Raw genomic sequence first — 17,313 nt, 5'->3', positions numbered from 1 at the left:
ATGTGGTCTCCCATCTAAAATGGCCTACTGAAAGATGTATATGCAGCAGAGAATATGCATTCGCAAAGTGTTCTGTACATAACTATCTGAATTACAATGTGCAGCATGTATTACAAATTAATCTCTCAACAGAAAACGTCAGTGGTGAAGTGAAATGCAAAATACTCATCTTCCAAATGAAAGGTTGTCCTGGTTTCAGCTGGGATAGAGTTAATTTTCCTTCTAGTAGCTGGTATAGTGTTATGTTTTGGATTTAGTATGAGAAGAATGTTGATAACACACTGATGTTTTCAGTTGTTGCTAAGTAGTGTTTATAATAAGTTAAGGATTCTTCAGCTTCTCATGCCCAGCCAGCAAGAAGGCTGGAGGGGCACAAGAAGTTGGGAAGGGACACAGCCAGGACAGCTGACCCAAACTGGCCAAGGGGATATTCCATACCATGTGATGTCATGCCTAGTATATAAACTGGGGGGAGTGGGGCTGGGGGGATATTGCTGCTCGGGAACTAACTGGGCATTGGTCGGGGAGTGGTGAGCAATCGCATTGTGCATCACTTGTTTTGTATATTCCAATCCTTTTGTTATTATTATTGTTATTTTATTATTGCTACTATTACCATTATTAGTTTCTTCCTTTGTGTTCTATTAAACTGTTCTTATCTCAACCTACGAGTTTTACCTTTTTTTTTTTCCCAATTCTCTCTCCCATCCCACTGGGTGGGGGGGGAAGTGAGTGAGCGGCTGCATGGTGCTTAGTTGCTGGTGAGGATTAAACCATGACAAAGGTGAATAATGTTCTCCTTTTTCAACCGTGGCGACTTTCTTGAATTATTTAAAAATAAAAACAGTAAGCCTTTCCAAAACAATGAAGATAAAAGAGTTGATATTCTAATAGCTGTTTTCACCACTTTCACTAGTCTTTCCTTACAGTGCTACTTGCACATTGTAATGCAGCATATTCCACAGAAAGATTTTCAGTCACTTTGCACTGACTAGTAAGTATAAAGACAATGGAATGCAATTAAAAAAAAAAAAATGGATCTATGCAATATTAGTTTAAAAAGTCTTTCTTTCCTGTCCTGTGCTACGTTGTGTCATAGAGTAAGTTTCAAACATGGGAAAATATATATGAAAGACCAAAATATAAACAGGCTATTAAAATTGGTCCTACTTTCAAATTAATGGGCAGTTTTTCTAACCTAAAGCATTCAGGGCCATTTTGTGAGATATTATTGAAATCTCCAGTTAATTACAGTGTAATTATTTGTTCCAGTCAAGTTTTTTTTTTTTTTATGAAACAGGCCTTGAAAAACAGAGCTGCTATTTATTTAAATTGTTGTTTATACAGGTAACTGTAGCCTTAATCCAAGTGTTTCACTTCTGACCTTGCAAACTTATGGCTTTTGTGTTGTTTTTTCTGTGTGCAGTTTCTTATCTGTGTTTTTGCATGCACAATTTCTCTTCAGTTTTCTCTTAGGCTAAATGATCTATTTCTACTTTGTCTTTATGACCCTACTGCCCTCATACCTTCTGACTCCCTCTGTTTCAGCTACTCCAATAAAAGGGTCAAAGGAGGGAGGCTTTAGATACAATGCAAATTGCAGTAATTTCAAGTGACTTGAAAAAGCTTCTTTCTCCTTGAAATTTGTCCTCAATACATGAAGGAATGGTGGGAGTGTACTGCAAAACTGATACTTGACAGCATCAAATTGCAAATTAGGTGGGTTCCCAGCCTACTTGGAAGTAGAGTCTGGGCTCCAGTTGTATTTTCAGCTGCCTCGTCTAAAAATAACAGTCTTATGAGATCATGAGAAAGGATGGAAATGGAAAAAGACTCAAGTTCGGTTAAGTCTGTGTGTACAAGTGCACAGAGACCAAAGCTTACTGCACTTCAAGATGGCTGAATGTGAGCCAGTTCTTCTACAGCCATCTTCATGCAGCACTGTCTGCTGGCAGCCCTTGCTATGTTGCATCTACACTGCTGGTTTAGCTCTACTCAGAAGTGCATGTTTACAGTGAATCTGTCAATTGTGCTCACTTATAATACTTTGGTTCATATCACAGAGCTGGTTTGGATCAGAAGAACTCCTGTCAGCTGAAACCAAATGAGATGTGTTCCGGCAACTTGCAGGCATACAGTTCACACCAGACTGAAGTCGATCTGAACCAAACTGCCAGAATTCATGTAGTAGGTACACCCTTAGCACCATTTCACTGAACAGATCCACCCAACTGCACAAACTGCTAATACCCCCTGTCTATTAATTTCAGTACTGTTCAGTCCTGAAAAGATCATAGTTTTCAGGCCAGAATTAGCTTACGGCAGGCCAGTTAATAGTGAATAGATCTAGTCACCTGTAACCCTCAACCTGACAAGAGTCAGGTAGAAGATCAGGCTAACAGCAATGAAAACCCACCCTCGGTCGTAGCCTCAAGGCTACAATTAAGAGCCTCAGCCTTGCCTTGAAAGGACTCTAAGAGTGAGGATAACTCAGTCTGATCCATTCTGAATCATCATTAAATATTTGGCACCTCTTCTTTATACTGCCAAATTACGTTCTAATCCAGGAAAACCAAGTTGATATTTTTGCTGTAGTTAATAATTCACTACTTGCTACAAAACATTGTGATATGCTGTTAATATCATGCTAAATGAGAAATAGGCTACTACTGTTGCACACTGAAAGGCTGCAGTTTTCAGAGCCAATTTTTTTTTTTTTAATTTATTCATGTTTGATAAAAAAAGAGCAGCCTTAGCTGTCTTACTCCTTTGGCTGAGTAAGCCCACTAAAACAATTTCAGGCATGATTTATCTCAGTTGTAACTATTGTTTGAGCTCCATCTGAACTTGTAACACATATGAATGGTTCCTTAATCATACAGCATATGTTTAAATCATTGATTCCCAGCTATGTCTGGGAATTGTTGCTGGTAACTGCTGTTGCTCATAATCAGGTCCCAAGGCATGTTTTTAAAAGTGGATCCATATGAACAGGCCACCACAATTTCTAAAAATTTGTACTAAAAAATGTACTTCTGAGCATGTGATGTGACAAAGGTTGTTGGATGCTCTGTAAATATAAATTCTTAAAATAAACAGAAAATTTACTTGTTGGACATCGCTAAAGGACTTGCCAAAACTAAAAATGTTTTTCAATATAGAATTACCAGCCTTGTAGAAAGAAGTACTTAATACAGCTGCAGTTATAGTGGTACAGAAACATTCCTCTTGATTTAAACTTTGTCAACGCTGGGAGTTGTCGTCAATTGTAAAAGTAAAGTTTTCATTGCATAGTATAAACCTACCATGAACAGGTCTGAAATAAAGTATTCATTTAATAACATTAATATTTTTAATTAACAATATTAAATGTTTGAAAATTACTCATTTCTTCACACAGTAAATTAAAAAAATAATAATACAAAGTTGTTAAAGTGCTATTTAAGAGGAAAGGAAGATCATTAATGTTTCTCAATTATAAGAAAATCAAGCAGCCCATGGTAGATAAAGCACCATCACTACACCCAGGATACAGAAAATGTCTACATGAAGGCTGCACAGTGTGCTACAGGTTTTTTGGCCATGTACCTCCGAAACCATTCTGCACTGCGCTAGCAAATTGGTTTCTGAACCAGCTCTTACCTTTCAGATTAATTAGTTCAAGTATGACAACATATTCTTGTCCTAGAGCAACTCTTTGAACTGAACAAATTTGTAGATCTGACCCTTAAAATTGCTACTGCTCTTAACTCATAGGAAGAAATAGAATTTACTGCTTCCGAAAAATTAAGAATTACTTTTTCCATGCATTCCCTTCACCTCAACAGTACCATATGTTCCCGAATTTCTGAGCAAGATGGGAGCTAATGCACCAAGAACGTTCCCTCAGTTACTTGCAGTTACTAAAGTTAACTGGTACCAGCACAAAATACCAGTTAGTGGACATACCTGAAACTACAGAATTCTTTCCAATACATGCTTCCAATACACTGTTCTCACTGCTGAAACTTTCATTCATGTTTTCTTGCTGTTTCAAATCCTCCACTACGGCATATCCTGGTTGGCTTGTAACTTCTGTTTCTTCGTTTGTACTGTTCTTCATCCCATTTTGTCTATTCTCTGTTCCTAGAAAATAAATAGAAATTCCAAGGCACTATAAAACATTTCATTCCTTTTAGTGTGGAGCACAGAAAACATAGAACTAACCTGCATTCATCATGCTCATAATGGCATAACAAATGGTCTTGGTCTTGACTTAAACATTATAGCTTGCAATTTTGATGTTTTTATAAATATTTATTAAGAAAGTTGTTGGTCATAAATCTCAAATATTTGCAGTCACTATAAAGATCTGAATATTGAATTTGTGGACTAGGCCACGTTTCCTACCTTCTCAATTTCATTGGTCCTGTAAGCTCATAAATGGATGTACCTTACAGCAGGACTACAAAACTTGCCCATAAAACAGAAAACCTGAGAGACCTTTCACAGAACGTTTTCTCTCCTTCCACTTCTTTGTCTTATTTCAAATATGGAAATCACTTCCCTTTGACTTCTCTGTTCTTTTATTTTTATTAGACTCATGCAGAACTAGACATGCTCCAAAGGCAAAAAATGCTGTTCAATAAATTATAAACATTTTTCACAAAAAACCACGTAAGACCGCATTCCAGGGTTTTCCAGATTTGGAACTCAATTACTCCGCAATTAGAAATTAAATTTAAAGAAATTAATAGATTTAATTTACTTCAAGATTTATTTTTTATAAAGTTCTCAATGTCTGTGTGTAGGTGTCTGCTAATAACAATGTATTTTACTGTAACAAATCACTGAGGATCAACCTGGAGTAATAAAATGTAGCACCACTCTTCTCCTTCCAAGGTACCCAATGAACCTGTTCTTAGTGTTTCCTGTCTATGACCTTTTATCAGTGGATGCTACAGCAATTGTACACTTTATATATCTACACACGTACAGGACTGCGTACATGGAAAATTTCTTATCCTCTGGTAAGAGCAACACAATTTACGCTTTACGTATTAATCCGTACAGTTTCTTTTAGGGCCTGCATTGCTCAAGATTACTGAGAAACTGTGGAATAAATGCATTCATTCAGTATTGCATCAAACAACTGAATTAAACTTAAGTTTTACCCTATATGGTCTCCACTATACTGAAAATTCAGAAACGCAAAGTTTGAAAAGAACTGAAAATAAAAATATGAAAAAAAATCAATAATTTGCATATTTGCTAAATATTTATTACTTTGTTTACCTTACTGACAGTAAAGTAACGAAGACAAGAATTTAAGCCTGACAAAGCTGCAACACAAATGAAAATTAGGATTACAGTAGCTGACCCCAGCTATTCCCAGCATCTGACCTTCATTCAGAACTATCTTCTGAGGCTCTAACTTGGTTGGCCTTGCCCTGCAGACTGGAACACTCAAAGACCTTTGAACTGCACACTCAAATATGGCAGCTGCTTATCTGTGTCTGGCAGAAGACAGGTTGATTCCTGTCCTCAACTGGAAGAGACACCTTCATGCGCCTTTTATCCCAATCTTAATGCATTGTCCCATATGCAGCAACTAAAAGTACAGAGATATAGTTCTGGTGAGCTCCTCAAGCGAGAAGGCTGAAGCTGCTAAATGGGAAATCTGTTAAAAAAATTTAGTCTTAAAAATCTTACAAAACATATGTGGAGCCCAGTAAAAAATGAGGGACAGAGTATTTGGGGGCTGCTTCCTTTTTCATATTTTAGAATCCAGGGGAGCACTGGGATAATTTTACAATATCATAATCATTGTATAGGAATAAAAAGTAGTAGCCGAAAACCTATAGTTCTTTTAGTTTCATTTTCGTAAATAATCTCTTTACTAGTTTATTCTGCTACTTATAGTAAATTTTATACAATGTCTTGAGACTTATGACTGTCTTATCCTCAACTGCAGTGTACTTTAAAATGCCACATATATTTGTAAACCATTCTATAAAGGAAACACTAATCCTTGTGTTGAAGGAGAAATCCAGGAAAAGTTTGTTTTGTTTGTTCAAATTAATCTTCAGAATATTTTTTATGAATTATTATAAAAACATCACATTGAAAACCAATGGGTTATAAAAGGTAAGGATTCAGTTTAATTACAACTACATACATATTATTGTAATTCTGATATTGCTTAATAAGGATTGTTAGTGTTTAAGAATCTATTGAATAAGCTGTTAAATAACTTGATTTTGAAATTCCCAGATAAGTGAAAGCATTAGTCTCAGTGTCACAGCAAAATCAATACGGTGAGAACCCTGCATTGGTTCTTAAGTAACAGTACAAAAAAAAGATATATTAAAACCCCACACATTAGTACTAGTGAAATAAGATGATTACCTCCTGTATTTCCGCTTAAATCATCTGCAAGGCCTCCATGTTGGGTTTCACGCAGAGCAATCAAAAAAGGAGAGAACCAATCTTTCTTATGCACTATTCTGCTCAGTAGCTCCCTTGCACCATCTCTGTTCCCACGATTGTCAGTAACAGTGTGGATCTGGTGAAAATAGAAAACAAACCCAATCCTGAGACTGACTTTGGAAATGGTTCAGGGAAGTTAGTAAGAATAGTGTAGGTAGAAGAGCATTTCCCTGTCATCATTAAAACATACTTAAAGATATAAAGTGGGCCCACCACTCATCAGAAGAGACTCACTGCAGTTTTGTCCAACCTCATGTTTATCCCATATGGTTTCAGGCAGGATGTATAAAACTTACGAGACCGGAAATTTAACTGGAGAGACTGGTAGTACTGGACAATGGTTATAATAATAATCACTATCTAATAATTATTATTATTATTGTGGAATAATAATTGGTGTTCACACTGGTTTAGGGAGTAGCCAACCTTGATTAAGGAGAAGTGATGTCATACAGCTTACCAGAGCTCAGACTTAATCTGTAACACGGAACATTTCCCTTCCTAAACTCTGGCTTCATCATCTCAATTCCCACTTAAAGATACAACAGCTAAGCCTCTGGAAAGTGGCTATTGCCCTCAAAGAAGCTACAGAAAAGTATCCCAAGGCTTTCATTAGCAGAACTTGACATGTGATCACATGAGGAACAAGATGACCATCCCAAAAGCAAAGCAGCCTGAGACAGGTGTTCAGTCCTCAAGGGCAATTTTCTCGAGGCTCAGCAATCACCCATCCTGATACGCAAGAAAATGGTCAGGCATAGCAGCGGGAACTCCTGACCGAGATTGAACACTAAAAGGAAGTGCATGGGAAGTGAGGGTAGGAAGAGGTAAACAAAAAGGAATATAGAAGTACATTAAGAGAGCCTAAGTGCTGTTGGAGTTGAAACTAGCAGGATTGTGATGGGTAATGAAGGGCTTAAGGGAAATACCAGCAGCAAAAAGATGACCCAGGGGAACATGTGGACCCATTATCAGGAAATGGAGCCATAACCTCCTAAAAGGCCCCTGCCTCTGCCTGCTGTGTTAACTATGCTCAGCTCCCCATCCCCTAGGGTGCAGCTGGCCCTTACTGCTACCTGACAGTCACCAAACGAAATTACATATAAAATTGTTATTTAACTGAGATGGAGCATTAAACTACCTAGAAAGTGGATGGAAAAGCTCAGGGTGCAAATATGATGTAGTTCCACCCTCAGTTTGCCAGTCTTTCCCTTATTGCTATGGCAAGTATTATTTTAATTTCTTCTTCTAACACTGTTTCAGGGTATGCATTTTCGGGGGTTCCAAGTAAGTTTCACACTAGTCCAGGCAAGTCATTCTTAGCCAAATGGAGTAAACACTGGCAAATGTTTTCATCAAAGGTTAACACTTGCTCTTTCTTGTCAAACTGGTATTTCTGCTCAGCTTCACTGTCTAGTATGATACTCCTTAGTGAACCTATGGCAAAAAAGGGGGGGGAAGGTCTTGCGTTATTTTAACTCAAGTATTCTCTAGGACTTTACAGGCCATCACTACTTCGGGGTATGGTTCAGGGGCCAGAAGACACTTAGTGATCTTCTGAGCCTAAGGTCTGTGGCAAAATGGTAAGTAACAGTAAAGCCAGCCATACTCTTTCCACTTAGACGCTGGCTTAGTCTAACCCTCTGTTCATGGCGTTTTTCTTTCCCTGGTTCTTAGCTGACATCCCACCTGCTGGCCCATTGCCAACAGTCTTCGTCGGCTTACTTGGAGCATCATTTCTCTTCTCCCCCAAGTTTGGGTAGTCCCCTTTCATTTTTGCACTTACAAGGCCATTTCTAGTTGTGGCTTCCCATGTACCCCACAGCTCTTGGGGGTGGCCAGTGTCTGTGGCGCTGCCTGGCGCCTGGCCTGGCAGATGGGCCACTTACCCGATCCAGGTCCTCGTCCTGGAAGATGCCCATCTGCAAGCACTTCTCGGCCACCTGCATGGTCTGCATTTTATCCACCAGCGTGCTGTGGAGCAGCTGCACCAAGTGCACGCAGAGGTCGTGGTCGGCCTCCTCGGCCGGCGAGGGCAGCTGGCTGAGGCTGGGGTTCACGTAGCAGGCGGCCAGGCTGCAGCCGCCGTGCTCCAGCGCCTGCAGGAACTCGTGGAACCAGCCGCACCCGCGGGGCCCCCGCTCCACGGCCCGCAGCAGCTCCTCCGCCCCCTCCACCTCGCCCCGCTGCAGGGCGGCCGCCCGCACCTTCTCCCTCTCCTCCGCGCTCAGCGAGGGAAGCCGGTCCAGCACCGGCTGTACGCGGATGACCTGCTTCAGCCGCGGCCTGAAGCAGGAGATCATGTAGAGGAAGCGCTCGTCTCGGGACTCCGCTGCCATCGCCGCGCTGGCGGCGCCCGCGACTCCGGAACGCCTCTGCTGCCCGCTGGAGGACGGCGGTGGGCACGGGGAGGGCTGGGGGGGGGGGTGTGGGGTGTGCCGGCAGGGGCGGCCGAGGTCGCCGGAGGCAGGGGTCCGGCTCTGCGTCAGCGAGGAGCTCGTCGCTCGTCCCGCGTCCCGCTCCGCGCCTCCTGAGGCTGCCGCTGGGTCGGCCCCGCCCCGCTTTATCCCGGCCCCGGCGCCGGTTTCGGTTTCGTTTGCGAGTTCGGTGTGTGCCGGCACGGGCCTGCCGGGACGCGGCGGCAGCGGGGCGGAGGGGGCCGCGCCCGGCACCCGGCGGGAAGGGCACACGACTCGGTGTTACTCCTGAATATTTGAAAGGAAACCTTTAACAGGAACCATGAGTTTAAAAAAACAAACACAAACTGAAGTGTATCCTTCACCTTCCAGCTCGTGAGTTTCTCCGGCCGGTCACTAGTGTGTCAGGGTTTTCTGTGCTGGTGGCTTTCCAGGCCCACAGCGAGAGAGATGCGAGGCACTTCAGCGGTGATGACCCCAGGTGATCGGAGTGGTCCGCAGTCAATAGCAGGATAAGCCTTTTTTGCAGAACACGGACCCACAAAAGACCATCTGGGAAGTAAAGCTGACCTGTATATTGTAATGGTTTACTTTGGGTATGTTCTAAGAGATTGTTTTTTTGCTTTTTTTTTTTAGTGTGAAGAATTGCACCTTGCATACAGAGCAGGAGGCTGTGATGCATGCGATAAACTTCCTAGAGGACTTTGTTGGATAGTCTGGGATGTTGGAACAGTCTCTCCCCGAGATGTGGTTTCACCCATATGGTAGATGTCACTGAGCTTCAGAAGCAGGCTTGGTTTCCATTGTGGGCTTTTAGGGAACCTCAGTGTGATTCTGGGGTAAGGCAAAAGATCCTTGACTCAATTAAATGTTTTGTAGCAAAATGATAAATAGAGAGCACCTGAATTATTGTGTTCAGTTTTGGTCCTGGACAGGTCAATGGAGAGACAGAAAAATTAGAGAGGGTCCAGTGGAGGGCCAGCACGATGCTTACAGGATTGGAGAGCTTGGCATGTATTTGAAGGAACTGGGTTTATTCAGCCCAGAAAAAGAAGGCTCAGGGGAGATCCAACCACAGTTTTCCAACTCCTCAAAGTTGGATCTCTCTTCACAGGGGTGCACAGGACAAGGGGCAATTGGAACACATTTCTTCAGGGGAAGTTCTGCCCAGATGCAAGAAAAAATATTTTCCATTGTAAAAACAATCACACACTGGAATGTATTTCCCAGAGAAGTAGTGGGAGTTTCCTCAACAGAAATATTCAAGACTTGGCTCGACAGGGCCCTTGATTTAAGGCCTTGCTTTTAAAAGGAAGCCAGATATCTCCAGAAGTCCTTTCCTAGCCTAAAATTTCCTGTAATTCAAATTGTGCCCTCAGCTGCTTGTCATGCTGAGATGTGCTACATCATTCTTCTCTCAGTGGAGCCTCCTTCAGTTGGAGGCTTCTTTTGTAGAACTTAATTGGTTTTACTTTCATTTCACTGTTGTCCTCTCTGCTTATCTCAGGTTTCACTCTTATTTTGTCATTACTTTTTTATTACTGCTTTATGCAAGTTTCCTTTGAAAGATTTCTGAAGAGAGTCTCACTGCTTTCCCCTCCACACTACTTTTTCTTCTGTCTTCAGCACCTTATTTGGATGACACATCAGTCTTCCTTGTAAGGCCTCAGGACCCTGCAGGAGTTACTCCAGTGCAGCGTGTGTAGATACCTTGTTTCTGCGTTTGCTGGGTTTCCCAAGTTGTGTATGTAGCAGTGGTAAATCAGGCCCAGTCTATTTATACCACAACGATCCTTTACAGGTTCTAAGAGTTTGCAGACATTAAAAGGACACTTGTGACTTCCGGGGGGGGGGGGGGGGAAATCAATGCTACTTGGTTATTCCAGCTACTGCTAGGTTGCACAAATGATGGCTGTGCTCCTACTCTGTCCATTGATGATACAAATATCGTGACTCTTGCTCTCCTCTAGCTGGATGCTTATGCTCCTCATAAACTCAGTGATTTTCGAGGCCTTTGTCCCTTTCAGGTGTGACTGAAGTTAGTCACAGGGCTGATAAGCCGGGGCAGGGGAGGGGCACAGGGCCTCCCCCCCGCCCCCGGGGGGGCTAGGCAGAGAACCTGCGCGGTGCCAGCTCCCAGCTCCGCCACAGACGTACCGCCTCCCCTCCCCGCACGGTCAAAGTCCCCGCGGGCAGCTGGGGAGCGGGCTCAGACGCAAAGGCCAAAGCGCAGGCAGAGGTAACCCAGGCGCTTCAACGCCTCCCGGAGCTACATTTAGGGGCTACTGCTGCCAGAAGGAAGCCGCCCGCCGCTCCAGGGGCCGGAAGCAACGGACGCGCCTCAGGCAGAGCGCCGGAAACGCCCGGCCGGCACCGCGCACGCGCCCTCTCCCCCTCCCGCCCTCAACGACCGCTGTGGGCCGGCGGGCCTAGCCGGTGGGCGGGGTTTCGGCTGGCCAATAGCAGGGGCCTCCTGCGCGTCCCCCCGCAGCCGCCCGCCTTCGGGCTCGGCGGGGCGGCCGCCGCCGTGCGGTTCCGGGGAGGGGCGGGGGCCGGCCGGCCGGGCCTTCGCGCCCGCTCAGGGCGGGTGGCGGGGAGCGCTCCGGCCGCCCTTCTCTGCCGCGTCCACGGGCCGGCTGGGCTGCGGTGGAGGGCGGAGGCGGCAAGGGTTTCCTCGCGGCGCTGGCTGCAGAACCGGGCTGCTCACCCGCCGGAGCGGTCGAGGCGGGGGTGCCTGAGGGGAGGCGGCCGGACGGCCCGTGCCGTTTGTGGTGGGGCAGGTGCCGTGTAACGAATAATCCCGGCACAGGCAGAGTGGGGGGCCCCGGGGGGACCGGGATCACTGCCTGCTTACTGCCCGGGTCCTGGAATACAGCTTTGGGGCGGTCGTTGCCCTTACGGAAAGAAACTTGGGTCGCATTTGGCGTTTCTTGTGCCCGGCGGTGGGGCTGCAGCCGTCGTGGAAACTACGCTGCATTTTGTAAAAATAACGTTCCAGGACGGGCTGATAGCACAGCCGGAAACGGTAGCAGTAGTTGTTAGGAAATGTGAAAGCGCTTACAACAGCTACAGCAGAAGGAGAAATGTGTAAGAATTGGATGCTCTTTGCGTTACATGTCCTTGAGCAAAAGGAAGCCTGCTCGAGTACTTTGGTTGCTGCATAAGAGATGAAAATATTTTTCTAAATTGTCTAGCTACTCAGTATAAATACAGTCACTACAGAGGCTTGTTGTTTAGCGTGGTGACACTAGTGTTCAGTAGCTTCCATATTGCTTAAGCAAACTGGACCTTTGTGTGCTTCTCCTTTGTCGCTAGTTAAAATTAAATATCGATACTGTGTATTTGGGGATCCTAAAATCTCTTCTGTTCCTTTGAAATTGCCTTGTAGTGCTATAGCTGAAAATTATTCTTGTTACAAAACTGGCACAGATGATACTAGTGGCAGTGATGGCTTGTTGGGCTTTGCTTCTTTCAGGACTACAGATCTGAGACTGCTTCTGCAATATAACAAAGATACTTTTTTATACGTGATCTGCAGGAGCCGTTTGCAGCTGTGCTAAGGAGTAACACAGGCAGCTTGGGACAAAAACCATGCCTCTTTCTGTTTTCCCAAAGACTTGCTGGTCTAACTAGTTCAGTGTCATGTTTATTTTTACAAGGCCATGGGTTTTGTGTTCTGTCACATTCTTGTTAGTTGCTGTTACTCAGAAGTTCCTCACAGGTGATGGTGTGCAATGACAAGCCTTGCGTTATTTTATTTGGTAAACTTCAACTGTGTGATTGTATTTTATTTTTCTTAGTCACTTAAATGCTTACATAAAACATCCCGGGTTTAAATATAGGTAAATTAAGCTTTACTTTGCTGTTGTAAGTAAGGGCAACATATCAGCGCAGTAAAATACGTAAGCTGCTCAGCCTGAAGAAGGGAACCCGGGCCACCTCTTGTGGTATCTGCATAAAAAGAAAGTACTTTGAAATCCTGGCATAGATAAGTGACTGAATAAACAGTTTAACACTGAAAAGGAGAGACTGAGCCAATAGCAAATGCAGGGAAAATTAGATGATTAGAACTTAATGTTCAGTTGTCAAAACTCCTTTAAATGGAGGTCATTTAACAATAAATCCAGTTGTAGGACTGAGTCTGAAATTGATTTATTTTTTGAAATGTTGCAACAGGTATTTCTTAATCATGCATAAAGTATGTTTTCATTGTAAAACTGAAGTATTTCAGGCTATCAAGGTGAAGATACTGGTCTCCCCCCTTTTCCCCCCCTTTTCCCCCCCTTTTCCCCCCCTTTTCCCCCCCTTTTCCCCCCCTTTTCCCCCCCTTTTCCCCCCCTTTTCCCCCCCTTTTCCCCCCCTTTTCCCCCCCGACAGTAGAGTTTACAGTACTACAGACTTGATAGACATTTTACTGTTTAATAACATAAAATTAATCAAAATACGTTGGCAGTTCACATTCAGATTCTCACTGCCATCTTGAAATAGTGTTTCTTCTTTAGGTTCTCTGTACCTTATTATACATGTTAGTGCTATAATTCTGTATGCAGATAACACAATCTTAAAAGCCAGTTGTGAAACTTTGGAGACTAGGATTTTGTTTAACTTTGTCCTGTACTGCATATGGAACTTGGCTAGGAAAGTATAATGCAGACATATAACCTCTCAGGTTAGCGTCCCAAGGAACTGAAATCTCCAGAATGGTTGATGTGTGTTTTGCAAGGTATTTCTTCTGGCATGAGGTTCTAAATCTGACGTTTATGTTCTTTGAGATCACACAATTTTTAGAGTGGAGGGCAGGCTTGTAAATGTTGTGAGACTCAACCTATTTTTTGTAGATATGTATGGGATGTGCTGGCTTTGAAAAGTTACGTGGTGTTTTTTTAAAAAGTATTACATACTGCAGATATTTTTATAATGTTGTTACAACAATTCCTATCACTATCTTTTATTCCAAGAGTCTGCATTAACATTCGTATGACTTACAGATGGTAATATGACCACTGCAATGTCACGTGTTAAAAGGAGTAATAGTCAGGGAATTCAGTAGTTCAATATGGGGAAAAAGACCAATGGAAGGTGGCAAGGATTCACAGAGGTCATGTGCGCAGCCCCACAGGTTATGAGATGGTTCTGGCTGCTGTGGTGCTGACATGCACCTTCTTAAGAACATAGATCTGCAGAAGCAATGTATTGGAAGATCTCCAGTTACAGGTGAGCGACCTTCTGTTTTAGATTAGAGTGGCTTCTTTTTTTCTCTTTATATTTTAAATTGCATAGGCTCTGGGCCTCAGCGCTTCTATTTCTGCTTCACATCCCTGCACTAGGTGAATAACAAGAGGAGATTTGATTGGTAAAAGCATCTATTAATTATTTCAAAGTGGAAATGCTAACAATTTGGATACCAAGTATTGAAAACAAAGGTGTCATAATTTTAATCAACTTGCTGATTATCTTTACATGTAAATTCTACATTAGAAAATGCTGTAGCTTTCATAGTGTTTTTGAATACATTTAGTGGATGTTTAATTACCTGTTTACCTGCTCGCTGCCATTGATATGCTTTAAGCAGAGAATTCTGCTTACTGCTTCCAGTTTAGATCAGGTGCTCTTCTCTTATGGTGACTATTTAACAATATAAGAACATTTTAGGTATCGTACAGGTAACCTAATGCATTAATAATTACTGATATTTTTTGCAAGTTAAATGTGAATTGTCAACGGTGACAAATGTGTGCATTTGTTCTACAGGATGGAGAAGCAGATGCCGAAAAACTGCAGAGATACCTAATGCAGTCTGGAATCAGCAGAACCTATTATTGTAAGATACTGAGTGTTTTGCTATGGCAGCCAGGCAGGCATAGCTCAATGTTAAGGAGAGGTTACCACCACTGCCTTGCCTTCTGAGGTGCAAAGTTGAGAATACTGGGCTTTAATGCCTGATCTAATTCTGTCACCCTTCAAAATTAAACGATGATGTTAAGGAGGCTACTACAAGGTAGTAAGTTAATGTATTGGTTGGTTCGGTAGTAGACAGACTGAAAAAAAAAAAAGGGGGGGGAGGGTATTTTTAGTGTCAGGCTACTTGAATGTTTTCTGTTTCTCTTTTAAATTGGATTAAAAAAAATGAATTCATGGTCACTGTCATTGCTGAAACTAATTATTAAAAATAATACAAGTTACAAACTTCTAATTCTTTTTTAAAAATGACCTTTCAGCATTCAGGTTAGAAACTTGAAGAGTTATTCATGTAGGAGATATGCTTGTACATATTAGGACTTCAGTGGAATCTTGGCATCACTTTGAAGCTGTTGGTGATTATGAGAAAATTGAATTTTAAATTCTCTTAAACTGATAACTTTTAATACTAATTTTGTTTGAGCGTTTATAATGGGGTGTAAATACTGATTGTGGAGATGCATTATTTGTGTAACTGCTTTATTTGATTTGCATGTCTTGCACTTTGTAATTTTACAGAGTAGCTGCATTCATGTTAAGCTGACCACTAGCAGTATAAGCATTAGAAATCAGGGCTTCCATTAAACTTTCACAGTTTCTGGAAAGGAAAATTAAGATAAAGGTATGGTCATCATTCCTGATGGTGTGTTTAACTTAATGTTTTTAACTTAATGCATGCAACTGTAATGAAATCATCAAAATATCCGTAAAAATAATTTATCTTAGTATTAACATACAATTCAATTTGCATCTTAATATTGAAAGCATAATTCTTTAGCTGATATTCACTGCTCTTCTATTCTACTGCAGATTATTATTGTGAATAGTCCTGCTTGTTAGTGCTGTAACTACTTTATTGCTATGGGAAGTTATTGGTAGACTGTAGGTAGCAAGATGTGAACTGTTCAGCTGACTGAATAATTTTTGGACATGCTCTAACTAATACTATGAAATGAGATTAAGGAATCAGTTTTGTTGCTAAAAATCCAAAAGCAGCCTTGACTATCTCTTCATACAATTTTGTGAATGCTTTTCATCTAGTAGATAAGTTAATTCTAATACTTAAACTTGTGGTTCCCTCCATCTGTCAGGATGGAAGTAGGCCATTCCTTTTGAATTTCACTGATGGTTAGTGTAATTGTACTTGTCACGCTTCCAAAATCTCCAAACACTGACTTGCCTATTGCTGCTGCTTCTAGTTCTTGCAGTGAACCATGGTATTCTGGGTGCTGAACTGCTGGAGGAAGAGAGGACCACTAACCTGTCAGAAGTTCATGTTTGGAAGAACTGCTGTAAATGGAAGCTATTATATAGTTTTTAACCTTTCTGCTTGACAAGACAACGCGCTTTGAATGAATACTTAGATTTTTAAGTGCATGATTCACAGCAATAAATATTTTTTGCATTTTACTATATTTAGAAGCATGGCTTTTTTTATCTGTACGTGTATAATTCCAGACAAGTAAATTTCTGTGTTAAGTTCAAGAGCTTAGTGAAAAGGAAAAGCTTATGGTCATACATAATAGGCTGTGTCTTATAAATGGGTAGCTTGCTTACACAAATAAAACATGAGACACCCTAAATGCTATATGTGTTTTTTTCATTAGTAGTGACATACTGTCTCAGGTGGCATACTCTGAAAATTCTGCTGGTTTGGAGACACTAGATCAGTTGATTCCATTAAAAGCCCCAAATATTCTAGGTAAAACTTTCTTACTGCTCCAGCTTGTTGCAATATGGTGGTTTTTTTGTGAGGCAAGGTCAGATAATACTATTTGAATACAGCTGGAATGGCCTTCAACTGTCGTATTTTTTTTTTAATCCCGCCTAAGGCTTTTCCCAAGGAGATCTGTGGGTGTGGTGTTCCGGGTTTTTTTGGTGTGGTGTTTTTTGTTTGTCTGTTGGTTTGTTTTTTTGTTTGGTTTTTTTTTTTTTAATTTTTATTTTCTTTTTACGAGCTCAGCTTGTCTCAAAAGCTTTCAATGACTGTTCATCTGGATCAGTAAAATCACTTGCTGAATAGGTCTTGCATGGTAAACCCATTCCATGATTCACTCTAAATTCTCTGAAAGAAAATGATTCAAGCAAAGGAATTATCTGGCTTGAAGACAGAGATTTAGACAGCACTTTTGATAAAAATATTTTGTGAAGATCTGGGCCTCAATGGATAGCAATTGTCAGCTTTATTACACAGATTTTGTAACTAGAAGTTACGTTAGATTTTTGAATTCCTCGGTCAGCAAAGTCAGAGGGAGTAGACATGGATGTAACTTCCAGTTCTACCTGAGGGATGGAGGTCAGTGTGATACATGGAGATTGCTGTGTGCATAGGATTTTCTGAAAAGGTCTCTTTCTGTGTCTCTATCTACTCTGTGTGCTTCAAGCCAGTGAGTGGTCTCCTGTGTAATCCTGTGCTTTTATTTTTATTCCCATGGTGTTATGAGTATACTAAATAAATTTTTTTTTTTTG

General features: G+C 41.8%; 1 protein-coding gene and 1 long non-coding RNA gene across 6 annotated transcripts in view; one reads left to right on the top strand and one right to left on the bottom strand.

Annotated features, from left to right (window-relative positions):
• IFIH1 (interferon induced with helicase C domain 1) overlaps positions 1–8,880 on the bottom strand; it is a 29,358-nt gene extending 20,478 nt beyond the window's left edge. For 2 of the 4 annotated variants that reach the window (XM_052792278.1, XM_052792279.1), the window contains exons 1-3: positions 8,358–8,880; positions 6,388–6,544; positions 3,949–4,125 (exon numbers count right to left, since the gene is read on the bottom strand). In XM_052792278.1, the coding sequence (XP_052648238.1) occupies positions 3,949–4,125; positions 6,388–6,544; positions 8,358–8,807 (784 nt within the window). In that variant the 5' untranslated portion in view covers positions 8,808–8,880. The remainder of the gene's footprint in view (positions 1–3,948; positions 4,126–6,387; positions 6,545–8,357) is intronic. The other 2 variants (XM_052792276.1, XM_052792277.1) reach the window with 2 other exon arrangements.
• Positions 8,881–13,266: 4,386 nt separating this feature from the next.
• LOC128144451 (uncharacterized) lies at positions 13,267–16,426 on the top strand. 2 transcript variants are annotated; one of them, XR_008236085.1, is made up of 3 exons: positions 13,267–13,608; positions 13,997–14,099; positions 14,637–16,426. It is a non-coding gene; the product is annotated as an uncharacterized LOC128144451 (long non-coding RNA). The 2 variants fall into 2 exon arrangements; XR_008236084.1 differs by lacking the exon at positions 13,267–13,608 and having other exon boundaries at positions 13,838–14,099.
• Positions 16,427–17,313: the final 887 nt, after the last annotated feature.

This window comes from Harpia harpyja, chromosome 7 (assembly GCF_026419915.1).
Source record: "Harpia harpyja isolate bHarHar1 chromosome 7, bHarHar1 primary haplotype, whole genome shotgun sequence".
NCBI classification, from domain to species: domain Eukaryota; kingdom Metazoa; phylum Chordata; class Aves; order Accipitriformes; family Accipitridae; genus Harpia; species Harpia harpyja.
Note: the sequence above shows the minus strand (reverse complement) of the source record. Positions and strands in the feature narration are given on the sequence as shown.